Raw genomic sequence first — 15,844 nt, 5'->3', positions numbered from 1 at the left:
AAAAAAAAAAAGTTTACCCAGTTTTGCACAAAAATGTACATTTGGAAATATGTACATATGGAAAAATTTCTGTTCTCTTGACATGTAAATGAGTTGTGAGTATACGAAAGAGAAAATGTTTCCTTCTGTTGAAAATGTTTCATTTTCAAAGGAAAGTTTCTTGTGCATATGCAAAACTTTTTCTCTTGTGAAAGTCTTTTTGTCACTTTAAGGGCTGCATAATTTTCCAATGGCGCAAATAAAACAAAATAAATATATATATATATATAAAAAAAAATGTCAATGTAAGATGTTGTAAGGTTTTGATATTTTTACTGGAAAACAAGTCAAAAATATGCACTAAGAAAGTTATATATATATATATAATTTTTTTTGCAGTTTGAGACAGACAAACTCATTTCAGATTGAGCACCAATGAAAAAGGCCATATTTAGCTATTGTTTTTTTAATCTACGCAACATTCAGGTTTTTTTGTTTTGTTTTGTTTTTTTGTATGACAAAAAAAAGATCATAATATAAAAATCTACACTGTCATCTGTCACTCCCTTTCCCTCCCATGAATCTAAAAGCCTGAAATATTCCATGGTTGCATGTAATCTCTTATCAAAGCTAGCATTTCCTCATGTCCCCTAATAAAAAAGTTTAAGTAGTGTCTTTGGCAGATTCACAGATAGAATTGTCTCTTTTCTCAATGAGTAATTAGAACACATTTTTTCTAGTAATTTTGTAAGGGACTGCGACTGCTCTGTATATTTGTTCAGATGCAAACATCGGCATACACACACCCACAAGCACAAACTCACTTGTACACTTTTATGGTCTCACATTAGTGAAAATTGAGCTCAGATGACAGTGAAGGCTCAGGTAGGTGGTTAACACATACAAACAGAGCGATTCAGATGGCAGTCACTTGAATCTCTTGACATGTGGATGATGGTGGGATGTAGGCAGAAAAGTACAGCACACTCAAAAATGCTGGCCGCTTCACTTGTCTTTTGTCAGTCAAGCAAAAGAGCCTATGCAGGAACGCCCATATTTAGGCATTTGGGCAAGGCATATTGTCATTGTAAATTAGAGATGGTTTTTGGATGTCCAGCTGGGTTGCAGGGTTGGTAAAAATCCATATCAACAGTGCAAAGAGCAGGTGAGGAGCAATGTTTGCTGGCTAGACTCCAGATCTCATGGGGTGGGGCATGTCATTGTGATGTATGATGGGGTGGGGCAGGATAGGTGTGGTCAGGCTCAGTGGATTATAATGCTATGAGGGACACAGAAGCAGAAGCAACGAAAGCATGAGCCACAGGCTGGGCGTTAATGCCCAACCACCACTGGAGTCATCTGTCAGGAACGGCTCTGGAGACTCATACAGAGAGTCATCTGAGAGAAAAAAAAAAAGAGAAAGAATGCACATTAATAATCATGTTGCACCTTTGCCTCTTCCTGTCTGTTACACATTACTTACAAAGAGTAGAAAACAATCTAACAACAGCAATGTGCATTTCAGGAATATTCATTACAGGAGTGACCCATTATTGCAGGTTTCAGCATCAGAGGGACTCTGTCCTGGTGGAATGTTTTTGATTTTAGACTAATCATTTTAGACTCAGTGTACAGTATTAATAATTAGAAATATTCATTATAGAATTTGCAAAAAATAAAAAAGTGCAGAACAGAACAAATATTTTGAGATTCTGTATATATTCTGACACTTGACCATTACACCAACAGAGAATAGAATGACATCGCATTCTAAATACATAGATATTAATATGGAGTTGGTCCGTTTGCAGCTATAACAGCTTCTACTCTTCTGGGAAGGCTTTCCACAAGATTTTGGTGTGTTTCTGTAGGATTTTTTGCCCATTCATCCAGTAGAGTATTTGTGAGGCCAGGCAATGATGTTGGACAAGAAGGCCTGGCAATTTCCGTTCCAGTTCATTCCAAAGGTGTTCGATGGGATTGAGGTCAGGGCTCTGTGTGGGCCAGTCAAGTTCTTCAGCACCAAAGTCATCCAACAATGTCTTTATGGACCTTGCTTTGTGCACTGGGGCATGGTCATGCTGGAATAGAAAAGGGTTCCCACAAAGTTGGAACCATACATTGTCCAAAATGTCTTGGTATTGGTGAAGCATTAAGATTTCCCTTCACTGGAAGTAAGGGGACTAGCAAGGGACTCCTGAAAAACAGCCCCCATACCACTGTCCATCCTCCACCAAACTTTACAGTTGGCACAATGCATTCAAGCAGGTAACATTCTCCTGGTATCTGCTAAACCCAGACTGCCAAACAGAGAAGCATAATTCTTAATTAGTCCAGTGGCAGCATGCTTTACACCACTCCATCTTACACTTGACATTGGCATTGTGCTTGGTGATGCATGGAGCTGCTCGGCCATGGAAACCCATTCCATGAAGCTCCCACCACACAGTTTTCACTGATATTAATGCCAGTGGAAGTTATTAATGCCAGTAATGCATCTCAGCATTCGGTGACTTTGTGTGGTCTTTGGCTTCGTGGTTGAGTTGCTGCTGTTCTTAATGCTTCCACAAAACATTATAAAATCTTAACAACCCCAAATTTTTGAACAGTAGTGTATATATTTAAAATAGTGTGTGTACATATACACATTTTTTTACATTTATATTTATATACAAAAAAATATAACATTTTGCACAAATTTATATAGCTTCTACACTGAATTTTTCTAATTGAACATATAATTATGGTTCTTTGCTAATTCTATTATTTTTCATATTAAATCGTTAGAAAGAGAACTGTCACAAGATTTCTTTTTCATCACACCTTTGATATACTATACTATTTTCACTCAGATTTGGACAGAATCAGTTGTGTGCAGCTTCAATCAAAATGCAGCTTCTGTGCATTTTTTTTTTTTTTTTTCACTGCTGCCACCGCTAGCCCATGGCCCATTCTTTTTCCCAGCCTGCCTTTCATTGAGCTTTTGTCTCAGGTCTAACAATTCCAGTTCATTGATCTCTGAAGACATTATAATGGGGTCTGGGGTTTTGATTAACCCTTGTGTCAAGACTAGGATTCCACCCAGTCTGAGAGAAGGAAAATACACAATGACATGGAGGGGTCACACCGGATGATAAAGCTTTTCACTGACAGGCATCTGCTGTTCTTTTTGTTACTTTCCATCCTGTATATATGCACATATAAATATTTAATGAAAACACCCCAAAGCCCACACCCTAATAAAACAATATGCAATGCTTTGCAACAACTTTCTACACCTCTGAAGCCCAATAGTGGATAAAGGATGAGAACTATGAATTTTAATTCATCATTTCAATTGAACTTGCAGTCGATCAGTTTTTGACTCTCATGTGATTTAATCGCTGTGAAAGGCAGTGTACATCATCTCTGAGAAGCTGGAGTGCTCTTGTAAATAGATACATGATAGAGTGAGAGGTGGATCGTTATTTCAATTTGCATGTGATTGCCTGAACTGCTCTCTGGAACACTTCTGTTTGCTAACAATTACATCACGCTAATGGGCTGTCACATGAACTGAGGCTTCTCCTCGAAACTTACACAACACCTATGACTGAAAATAGGCATGGTAATTGTAAGGAATTTAACAATTCTAATTGTGATTCTTTTTCCATTTCCTTATTGATTTCATAAATATGGGACCTCAAACTACACATTCTTAGATTGTACATTACAAGTTTTTAGTAATCATTGAATTCATGTTGGTTGTATGTAATTGTATGTACTCATCTCAACTCAATGCTTTTTTAAAAATATATTTCCCAAGGTAAAAATTATATTTTAGAAATATCAAAATACCTTTGGTGAGTCTCACCATAATTTACGAACTGAACATACAATTGATCTGATATTTCATAAGATTTATTGACCTTGATGCATGAGGGTCTGTATGGGTCATCTCTATGATATAATTTCCTGTTTGATGTTTTTTTTTTTTTCTTGCATGTCACACCACATTACGTGATTTGGCGGATAAACTTTTTTAATTGTTAAGGAGCAGTTGTGTCAGAATTTTCTTTTTTTTTTTTTCTTTTTTTTTTTATAAAAATAACAGATTATGCCAAATACTTAGTAAGTTTTTCAAGAATTTAATTATTAAAATTTTCCTTTATTATGATATCAGGACATCTTGTGCATGGACCTAAAAAAATATGTTGTCTACTGCATAAAAACCGGTTCTAGATTCTCAACCTTACTAAGAAACTTCTTACTGAACCTTTAAAAAAATATTAATGTCTACTCAAAAGTTTTCATCTAAACAAGTGTAAAGTGTGTATAAATGCTATAGAGCATTCAAAATGTCACTCTACATCTTTTCATGTCCACCTCTTGCAGCACACCTATGTTTTACTTTTGACTATTGTGCAGTGCCATGTCCTCTTTGACAGTAAGCAGGTCAAGGTGTGATAAATGCAAATGTTGTAAATTAAAGTCTAGCTCAATGAGTATATTTTCTGGACAAGTCTGACATTAGGGAGAGTGATTTAAGCAGTGTTACCCATAGCTGGCACATCTACCTGGGACGAGGGGTTAAATAAACCAAGACCTCTGTGTTTAACTGCAGGCTATTCTGGTGTTTGTAGCTTGTGTGTGGGAACCCCTGCAGGTCTCTTAACGTCTGAACCTGCTTGCCTTGATTAGTTGCAGGTCAACATTTTTTTGATTGTTATCTGCCCTGTGTGAGATGAATAGCTTCCTATAGCGAGTGTCCCCGAGGGGCAACACTATCGCTCCACCGTTTCTGGTATCATGAATGATCGGCCCCATGAAACCTTCAGCCCCATAAAACAAGCTGTCTTAGTCATCAGTGGAGGTCCAGAGCGAAGAGAACAAAGTTCCTGAAAATAAATAAAGTAAAGCTAAGCATTTCACCCATCACTGGAGTTAATACAGGTGTTCACAGAATTCCCAGGGTTGACATGCTCAGTTAAATCAAACTGGACATGAGGATTTGGATGTGAGATTCCTGGTACTGATTTGCAAGTATCACCATAAATAACATAAATAGACAGAGAGCAGACACAGCGGGCAGATGCTAGGACATACTCACTCGTAGGCTTGACGTACACCTTCAATTTCAAACACGGCTTCCCACCGAGGTTGGGGTGTGGTGAGGCTGTGGAGAGACAGAGAGGGTGAAAATTACTGTTAATATTCCTCACAGACTGATAAAACTATGTGACTTGACATTATTTACTAAGAAATGGCTTAAAAGTACAGTTCAGAGTTCAGAAATTAATCAGTGTTATAAACTATGAAAAGTAGAGAAAATCAAAATACTAATAAAATACTATTTAAAAGCTATTCATCACACCCTGCAAATGACGTAACTGTATCAAAGACAATTGTGCAGAGTAAAACTTATGACTTCTAGTCCTCTATTATAAGTATTAAAGTGATGGGGTAAAATGATCTCCAGGGCAAGATGACCCCCCACCTTAATTTTTTCTCTTGGCCATAGATGGCACAAATCTCATCTCAACACTTTTGACAAATGGCTATGCTGTTTTTAATTTTGTCATTTTATCTGAATATCAACATTTGTGAGATTTATTCAGTCAAAAGAGTTTTGAGGTTAATCATTCTAATGAACTGAACAGCGCGAAGACACTTTATTACACTTTATTTAGACACTTTATGTTCCTGCATTCTTCCATGAATGAGTGTATTTTAGCATATTAACTGTTGGCTATGACCCATTTCAGGGGCAGCCAAAATTACTTTAAAATCAATCAGAGCTAAATGTATCTTTATGTTTACATGTATAACTTCATATTATAAGGCTACTTTCTACAACCGTTATATCCTTTGTTTACAGTGAGATTTGCTGAATATGTTTCTCCAATCTTTCAAAGAGTTGAAAACAACAGTGAGGAATCGATTCAAGATTCTCAGATTCCAGAACCAGGAATCAGAGCCCATTCAAAAAAAAAAAAAAAAAAAAATGTTGGAATTGAACAGTCTTATTTAATACTTATTGTATTCATTCATTGGGTTATTAAAAAATCTATGAATTATGTACATTTCAGACATCACTTTTCATTAAAACCTGTAGGCTAACCGAGTTAAATCATTCAATTTGAATTCATAGTCTTGCTATTATGAAATATGGGCATTTATATAATAAAAATATTAAAGTACATATTTATTTGTCTGTATATAAGTCATAGAATAAACAAATTAATTTATTTAGATGAATCTCTTTTACTGGGATTGTACAGATTTGGTACTGTATATATAGTAGGGCTGTATATACAGCAGAGCCAATATCTTTATCTGTATCTATATCTGTAACAATCTCAAAATTATTTGTGTCTGTGTTTCTATTCAGATTTGTTTTATTTATTTATTTATTTATTTTTTATCATATTCCATACAAATGTTGTGTTATGTCAGGACAGGACAGGACAGGACAATCATAAAATAGCTGATAAGAGAACATGGAAGTTGAAATAAAATATGGTTGAAAATTGCTAAAATATATTTTACTATACAAATGCAAATCTGAACAAGTTAATACATAAATGCTTGCTGGCTCTAAGAACATAAATATTTAAATAGACATATAAAGTAGTAGAAAAGGTGTAAGATGTAGTATTTTAGTAGACATTATCCTTGACAAAGCTCTAAGAAAATTTCTTTCTTCCATCTTAGAAATATTGCCAGATTGCATCCAATGCTGCTGAGAGACTGATTAACACTTTTGTGTTTTCCCGTATTGATTATTGTATATAAATATTTCTTGTTGGCTGGGGTGTCAAAAGCTACCTTAAACAAATTGCAAGTATTTTGTAAATTGTATCAATTTTTCACTGTGCTTATTTTATTTGGTGTATTGTGTTATTTTAATTTTATATTGTGTATTATTTATTATGGTGTATTTTTGTTGTTTTATTTGTTTCTGTAAAACACTTAGAAATATACATTTAAAGGCGCTATAGAAAATAAAGGTTTGAAGCCATTATCTGTGCCTTTCCAAATAAGGTATTCAGCTAAAGGCACATCCCTAATATATAGGTTAGGCTGGATAGCAAAAATGACCATTAGACCCGGCTGGTAGAATGTTTACTTCTGATGTAACTTCTGAAACTTTACTGTTGTGCTTTATAGCATTGCAAGGTATAAAAAGTCAAGACAAAGACCATGTGGTCCTCTGACAGTAAACACATGTAAGATTCAGTCTCATTGGTAAGGCCATGTCTACTGACACCATGGCAACCAGGGGCTATTGTACTCTCTGAACCAGACACAATATTTACCTGGAGAGCAATGAACAAATTTCCATTACTCTGCCATGTGAGTCTCTCCCTCTTTTACCCTCATACACACTACACATATGAAAAAGCACTAAGAGTCTGTTCTCCATTGAAAGTCTAACTTCATTCTGGCACTCGTTTCCCCTCATCTCCTTCAAAAGCACACAAATGGATTTTTGGCTAATTTTTTAAGATTGCAAATGGAAAACAAATCATGATTTTGCCATGACACAGTTTTCAGCTTGCTCTTCAGATACATAAAAATTCCTTTAGCAATTACCACAAATCACTCAGCAGCTCAGCTAATGTAGAGCTGATGTGTTCTGCACAAAAAGCTTCTTTTAGGTGAATTCTGCTCTAACAGGTGTTCTTAAGTGTGTGGATATAAAATTGGCACATGGTGTTCTCATACTGTCAAAAAATACAATATCAAAATCTGAGGTTACATTTTACTTTAGTGAACAACATAAATCACTCTGTTATTCGTATATATTTATACGGCATTTTTAATGCACTTTAAAGACTTTTAAAAAGTATGTATCTATGCATTGTACTACCATGTTTTTAATTGTACAATGTTAGTACTAAGGTATTCTTTGAAATATATTGAAGTACCATGTAAATACAATGGAAAATGAATATGGTGATTAATTATATAAGAGAAAGATAAATTATAAGAGAAAGATTGAAATCTATAAATAAATAAATAAATAAATAAAAAATAGTGTACTTATGGCTGTGGCTATTAACTAGTTTATTTATTTATTTATTTTTTTAAATATCACATTTCATCATTAAAATATAAATGTAAAATATTTGGTGAAAGGAAATTTTCAGACTAAATTAACACAACAATTTACTTGCGTTATGATTATGGACACATGAGGAGATTTTTGAAAGTGTGTTTGTATGAACAGAGGGCTATCAGAGATCTGGCGTGTTGTGTGTGTGTGCTGGGAGTCTCCAAAATTCTCATTTGCCATATTCAAGCACACAGGCCTGTGAGAATGTCACAGTTGCCATTCACTCAGTCACCCTCTCTGGTGGGTTGAGGCGGGGTTGACCCAAAGGTGATGGACATCCTCTATTGTTGTGGGATAACAAACTAAGCCCTAGTCACCCCCCCCCCCAGTAACCCTGTGGCAGACCCCTTTGCCTCATAACCCCAGGGGCCATGACAGCAACAATATTGATAGTAGCCAAACACTTCTCTGGAGGAGGAGACGGCCTCGTCTGATGAATAGCCAGACTAAGTACTTCTCAGCCCAGGCTGCTGTCTTGAACAAAAGGTGCATAATAGCGGGTCTCGCACCAAGCGACAGGGCGGACTGCATTAAAAACAACTCAGGACAGGCATAAGAAACACCCAGCCTCGATTGCAAACTTTGAACCCTGGGTTCTTTCTTTCCTTTTTTTTTTTTTCTTTGATTGACCCTCTTCTGTGTCTCTGTTTTCCCCTTGCAACTGTCCCATGGCTGGAAGGAAGGTCTGGGACGCCCTGCTGGTTTGGTGACAATTCTGTGACGCCCATCACGTCAAATTCCTGGACAGCCATGATATTTGAAGCGATTCTCATTTTTAGACACTCTGTGCCTGCTTTGGGTCAGACTAGCAGACATTGATATATTTCGCCACATTTATGAATCATGCTAACTTACAAAAGGACTTAGGAATTTATAACTTTATAACTAATAATTTATTTAAAATTCTGTCACTATTTATTCACCCTCATGTTTTTCCAAACCCTTTTCTTTTTCTTCAGTGGACTGTTTTTTTTTCCCTTTCAATGAAAGTATAACAAAAGCTAAAGCATCAAGTAGGGCTGCACGATTAATCGAAATTAACCCGAAATTGTGCTTTAACTGCCACTATGAACTCTCAATGGCTACGATTTATTTCATGTGAAGCTTGTCATGACTCTGTGATCAGTAATAAATGTTGCACCATCTCAAAGCACTGTGAGATTGAGTCACTTATAACATGCATTTGAAAAAGCAACATGCATCAAACATCTTTCCAAACAGGAAAAGCATTTATGAACCTCTTGTCTTGTCCAACAAAAGATAACATTTTATAACATGTTTTTACCCCGAACTCACTTCATAATGTCAGTTGAGTGTTTGGAATACAATCCATCTGTGAGATGATATGGCTTCTTACACAGAATAAGGCACACAACATATTATTTCACAGTATTCTATAACAGTGATAAAGGCAATGTTGATTAACATTGCATTATAAACATACAATATTATCATGAAAATACTTGAGAACGCTTGAAGAACTCAGATAAACTATATATTGTCATAGTCGTGTGTTTATTAGTCATGTTTGTGACAAGCAGGGCAGGCGAGAGCCGTGAGAGAACAGCGTGAGGCCGGTGACACGAGTGTTAACGATCTTCACCTGCGAGTCGCACCAGCCTCGAGTCTCTCACGGAGGAGCTCCGGAAGCATAAAAGGAGGAGCGACGACAGTGAAGGTTGAGAGAGGACCAGGCCTGGATATTATTTTGTTTTATTTTGTTTGTATTACTTTTGTTTTTTATTTGTTTATTTTGGAATTAAAGTTGTGTTGAACGTTCGCTGGTTCCCGCCTCCTTCTTCCTTATCTACAAACTGTGTTACATTGGTGCCGAAGCCCGGGAGGAAGGAGGGACATGCTGTCGAAGAGCCCTCGCTACTGAAGGGGATTGCGGTGCTGCGGGAGTGAAGACCGCGAGAGGCTGCCCGAGGCAGTGGTGCTGGAGCCTACTGACAGGTGGGACGAAGAGCTCACTGCCGTGCTCCTGGGATGAGGTGGGGTGGCTACAGTCCAAGAGGGAGCGGCGGAGTCGCCACCTTTCGCCGTGGGCCGGAGCTTGCTGCCGTCCGCCATGAAGGGGAGGAGCAAGGGATGGCGGACTCGCTGCCGGCTGCCCTCAGTTGGAGGAGCCATTGCTGGCTGCCAGGGGGCGGAGGAGGATCGAGCCGTCCACCGAACGTCTAGTACCATCGTATGGCACCGCGAGGATGAGCCTCTCGGCTGGCTGAGGAGCGAGCAGCAGTCAGTCCGGGAACCAGACCAAGAATATTTTTTTTCCCTCTCTTCCCTCTCTCGTTTTGTCGCTCCCTGTGCTTCCGTCTCCTTTTCTTTCGTCTCGTCTGTCCTTACCCCCAGGTGCTGCAGCCGCTGAGACAGGCACCGGAGGGTAGTAGAGCGCAGTCTTGGGAGTACCCCCCGGCCTGCGAGGGGCAATGGGGGTATGTGACGAGCAGGGCGGGCGAGAGCCGTGAGGGAACGGTGCGAGGCCGGTGAAGCGAGTGTTAAAGATCTTCACTGGCCTCGCGCCGTTCCCTCATGGCTCTCGCCCGCCCTGCTCGTCACAATGTTTAATCAATCAAAGTTTTTAAATCTTCTGTTTATTCAGCTACAGCGATAGTATGATGCCCATGCAAAGCATATTTGGAGTTTCTACGTGAGAGCACCCTCTGGCTTTCAGATGGAGCAGAATTTACAACTGATCACAGAACCGTGCTTTCTGACAAGCTGTGCATAAAATCACAGCCTTTGCCAAAACGAGTTTGGTTTAATTTCAATTAACTGTGCAGCACTAGTATCAAGCTCCAAAAATAAACAGAAAACACCATATAAGTACCATAAATGTAGCACATATGACCTGTGCACTATATTTTTTCCTATAAAGCCATACGATAGCTTTGTGTCAGGAAAATACTGAAATTTGTGTTCACATTTATGTCTGCTACTGCTATCAAATCTCATACAAATTCTCATAATTCTCATACAATCTATACTTCTAATTTTCTGTTGTTTGTGTTCTAATGAAGAAAGTCAAAAAGGTCTGCACCTCATGGCAATTCATAACTATTCATCAAATTGTTGGCAAATTCAGATGAATTCGATTTTTAATAGAATGTTTTCATACAAATTAAAATGGTATGAATTAAAACATAAAATAGTTAAATTTTATCATGATATCAAGTTGGGTTCAGAACAACATTTTCATCTTTAGGTGAGTTATCTCTTTCAGACCATGACGTGTTTTACTTGTGTTGATAAAAGTTAGCATGATCAACAATCTTTATGTTACATAGTAAAAGGTATTACTACTCCTTTAAGCACAGAAAGCCCTCAGTAATTCTGTCCTCTAAATCTTTGGCTTTTAGATACAACAGATGGCCATGAACTATTAGAAATGACTCTTCAAAGATTATTAGGACAAATGTGCTTTTAGATTTCAAAAGATCAATTTGTGTGACTATGCTTTTAGGATCAGTTGTCCAGGCACACAATGGGAGGTTATAGTCATGAGCAGAGCTACAAGTTGTGTCCCCCTGAGCACCAAATCTCTGAACTGCTGATCCCTGAGGACGCAGGGACAGTTCTAAGGCAATCCAGGACATGGTAAGCAGGGTGAGCGGTAAAAATCATGCCATTCTACTTAATGAGCTGCATTCATTTAGGATGAAAAGCTGCATTCTTCAGGAATTATCACAGGAAAACTTTTCTCTCAAACTCCGTTTTCTCTTCTAAAAGTCAGAATAAACACACACACACAGACAAAAAAAGAATAAGTGAGAGTAAAAAAAAAAAAAAAAAGAGGGGAAAAAATGCCTCATTAATGCATCCGGCGTGCTGCCCTGAGCCTTTTTCTTTTGCCTGTGCCCAGCGGGAGCCCTTTTTATCAGGCCAAAGGACACCTTTCACAAGACCATTAGTGAAACAGGGACAGATGCACCCCAGCAAATTCCCCCCTGTCATGCAAGTGAGAGCAAAAGAAGAGGATAAAGCAGAACCCCACTTGATTCGTCTGGCCAGGCGAAGGTCTGACCTTGAGGCGGTGGGCGGGCCGCCTCCAGAGGGAGAGGTGTTAGGCCTGTCATCAGGGCACCATCCCGAGCCAAAAACTCCCCCTCCAGGTTAATGGCTTTTAGCTGTTGTTATCTGAAAAATGGTAATGGATGGCACCCCCGAAGCTGCAGATGCAATTACTCCCATCAGGATCCTTCTGTTAAATATGATTTGACCAATCAGCATAATTTGGACAGTTACGCATGATGGCCTTGGTAACTGGTTTTGCACCGATCTCACCCAGAGAGGCAAAGTGCACAGCTAATAGTGCACATGCCATTCAACAAATTGACATTTTCATCAGACAGAGACATCAGGACACTGCCAAACTCTCCTCCCAGAGGAGTTCAGGGGTAGAACAGGACTTTTTGCTCCGATGACTCTGATTAAACTCCTAGACATTCAAATTGCTATAATAAATGTCTCCAATAAATGTTGGCTTTGGAAAAGAGTGGTCCACCTGGCATAATGCACCAAAAGCAAATTAAATGGTTAGATAAGGAGGAAACAGCTTTTTGGAACACAAATGAGAAGTTTAACACACAATAAAAGTGAATGTGACCATGGGTCATCAAGCTTTATAAATAATAACAACAACAACAACAACAACAACAAAAATGCCATAAAAGTTTCTTACATAAAAATACAATATTTATTGTCCTTTTAGTCATTTTTGGAACTTAACAGCCCTTGGCCCCCATTCACTTTCATTGTATAGAAAAGAGCAGCAACAAAATTCAGTAACACTTTATTTTACAGTGCCGTAGTTACATGTTACTACATGTACTTACTATAGTAATAACAGTAAATTATGCATAATTAATAGTAACTAACCCTAAACCAAACCCTAACTGTAACTATAGTAAGTACATGTAGTTAATTAATAGTACATATATTTATTTGAGTAATTACAATGTAACTATGGCACTGTAAAATGTAAAAAGTGTAGCCTAAAATTCAGCTAAATAACTCTTTTATGTTCCATGAAAGAAAGGCATGGTTTGGAATTACAAGAAGGTGATGGTAGAGTTTTTATTTTTGGGTAAACTATCCCTTTAAGCTCCTGCTGATGTGAAGGCCCATTCCTTCAGTCTTCATCAAACCTGATAAAATCTTCCTTCAGAGACAAACACCAGGGAAATAACAACACAAAAACTGAGAGTGAAGAACAAAATTGAATGTTATTCTTGTGATATCAAATCAGGGAGATTTCGGGAGACTTATGTTTCTCTCTGTTTACTCTGGGAAAACCCGGCTACTGTAGATGAGTCACTGTTTACTAGCCACTTACAAACAACATTCTGCTTCAAAAACAACATTGTGCATAACAAATTGGTTTCATGTAAATTCATGATGTGTAACCTGTAATTTTAAATTTCAGTTACACTTTGCATTTGGTTCCATAAACCATATCTTTATAACATTAACCAAAGACTGACTGGCACATACTTTATTTTTTCTTCCAGCCATATGCCTCTAGAGACCACATAACAGGTTTCAGCATACTGAAACATGTGGCACATGTTATTGATCAGATGTCGTTGTGAAGTCTATGCATCCTTATTAAGTCTTCTTTTACCCTCTACACCCCAGTTCCTGTAACCCAAGAACCATCAGTTCAGTGAATGATTGCACCCTGGGGCCATACTGACACCTGGTCACAAGAAAACATAGATGAGGGATTCGAAGTTGAAGTCTGAGAGTTAGAAAGGAGAAGGCTACTCACAGATGTAGTAGTATTCGTGGCCTGGGCGAAACTCAAAGCCCAGAGAGAAGGGTGTGAACAGCTGGAACTTCTCTGAGAACTTAAGGGGCCCATTTGGACTCATTGGGCGGTTGCATTCCCAGCGCTTGAAGCCTTTCATGTGGTGGTTGCAGGTGGTGTAGCCATCATAGTTGACCATGAAAAGGATGTAGCGTTCCATGCGCTCCTGAGGAAGATGGTCCTCATAGTGTGGACAGTAGATGTCCAGATAGTCATTGATAGCCACCTCCACTGTGTATTCACCATGCAAGAATCTGCAAAATAAACACAAACCTTACTTGAGATTTACAAAACTGCAAAAGTTCTCACAATGACAGGCTGAAGATTGATAATGTAACATCTTTTAACACAAAACTCTTTTATCAGACAAAAAAGAAATTGCTAGAAGCTCCTGTCACTCATAGTGGAGATATCATCCATGTTGCATGTGATAGGATGGGACTGGTCTAGGGGGACTTGGTGCTAAAGGCCGAACTGACTGGAATGACCAAGTGGAAGTGGATGAGCAGAGATTGACGGGTTCAGAGAGAGAAAACCACTTCATTAAGAGTTTTCACACAGTCTGGCTTCAGCCCAGCTCTTCTGAAATGAGTTTGCTGGCTGGGGCAATTTAGACACAAATTGAGCACCTGCAGGAAGGTACAACTCAAGGCACAGAAACGGCGGTCACTTCGCTGGAACTGTGACTCTAGTGCAGACGAACTACTGTATGGATATACCATGGACCTAAAAAGCATTTGGATGTTACAGGGACAGTTCACCCAAAAATAAAAATTTCTCTCATCGTTTACTCATTCTCACATCAATTTATTCAGCCTTCCTTTCTTCTGTGGACACAGAAAAACCACGGATTTGCTTGATTTTTTTTTTTTTTTTGATATTGACAAAATAAAAAATGTTCTACAAGGAAGGTATTTAATCCTTTTAAAACCCTGTATTTTATTTTGATAAAATAACTATTTTTTAAACTATACATCTGGTTTTCACCAAGAAAACAGACACAGCAAAACACAAACATGTTTGTGTGTCTGCAAACTTGAGTTCTTCAGATCCTCTTTTTCTGTCCACAGTGTGAAGATTACATGAATAAGATCTAACGGCTCCAGCCGAGAGACTCTAATGGTTTGTCACCAGTGCGGTTGACACACCTGCTCCATCCTCCATTCTTCACACCATCAAAGCAGCCACCTTCACTACAGACACTACAGAACATAAGACAGCAAACTCAAATCAAGTGTTCACACTACGAGAAACCATACCAAGGTGCTTCATCCAATTTAACAGAATATCAAAGTGAAACAAAGACGAGATGAAATCAGAAGAAATGCACTGGGTTAACAAAAGCCTACACACAAAAGGTGCCAAAAACCAGTGAGCTGCCTACATCCCTACTGAAATGGAACCTTATAAATGACAGATATGAAACATTTTAAATAGGCAGCAACTTACGCTTTATAAAAAAATACAGATGATGCAAGAAGAATGACGCAATATTAAAAAAACACAACTTAATCCTTATTTAAATGTAAATTTTTTAAGATAAAAAGTATTTTGCACAAATATGTTTTTTGAGTTTTTGGGAAGTTGCGCCACATGACATTTAACAAGCTGATCTAACCTTGCCTTGTCATAAAAAGTTCAAATGATCTGATGTTTCTTTATGTTAGTTGCACCACATTACATTACAAATGTTTTCCAAATAGTAGTAAGCAGTGAAGCAGTTTTGTTAAAATTGTTTTTTCTAATAAATAAAAATAAGTTTATGCTGCTGTAACTTCTTAATAAGGTTTTTTTTTTCAAGTATTTTATTCTTTTAATGAGGACAGTTGTGCCACCCTGACATTATTCATCAAAATTAGATTAATTTAATTCATATTTATTTTCAAATTTTCTCTCACCCACCACTTATTTTTCACTAAACTAACCTTCACAAGAACAAAATGTTACTTTTTGAA

The 15,844-nt window shown here is 37.9% G+C and overlaps 1 protein-coding gene across 2 annotated transcripts in view; it reads right to left on the bottom strand.

Moving 5' to 3' along the window:
- Nucleotides 1–1,027: 1,027 nt before the first annotated feature.
- The window catches only part of LOC137021159 (ephrin-A2-like), a 140,805-nt gene continuing 125,988 nt past the window's right edge, over nucleotides 1,028–15,844 (bottom strand). For both annotated transcript variants that reach the window (XM_067387396.1, XM_067387398.1), the window contains 3 exons: nucleotides 13,851–14,143; nucleotides 5,069–5,134; nucleotides 1,028–1,377 (listed from right to left, as the gene is read on the bottom strand). In XM_067387396.1, the coding sequence (XP_067243497.1) occupies nucleotides 1,259–1,377; nucleotides 5,069–5,134; nucleotides 13,851–14,143 (478 nt within the window). In that variant the 3' untranslated portion in view covers nucleotides 1,028–1,258. The remainder of the gene's footprint in view (nucleotides 1,378–5,068; nucleotides 5,135–13,850; nucleotides 14,144–15,844) is intronic.

The sequence above is a fragment of the Chanodichthys erythropterus genome, chromosome 6 (assembly GCF_024489055.1).
Source record: "Chanodichthys erythropterus isolate Z2021 chromosome 6, ASM2448905v1, whole genome shotgun sequence".
In the NCBI taxonomy this organism is placed as follows: Eukaryota; Metazoa; Chordata; class Actinopteri; order Cypriniformes; family Xenocyprididae; genus Chanodichthys; species Chanodichthys erythropterus.
The sequence above is the reverse complement of the archived record's forward strand: the minus strand, read 5'-3'. Positions and strand labels throughout refer to the sequence as shown.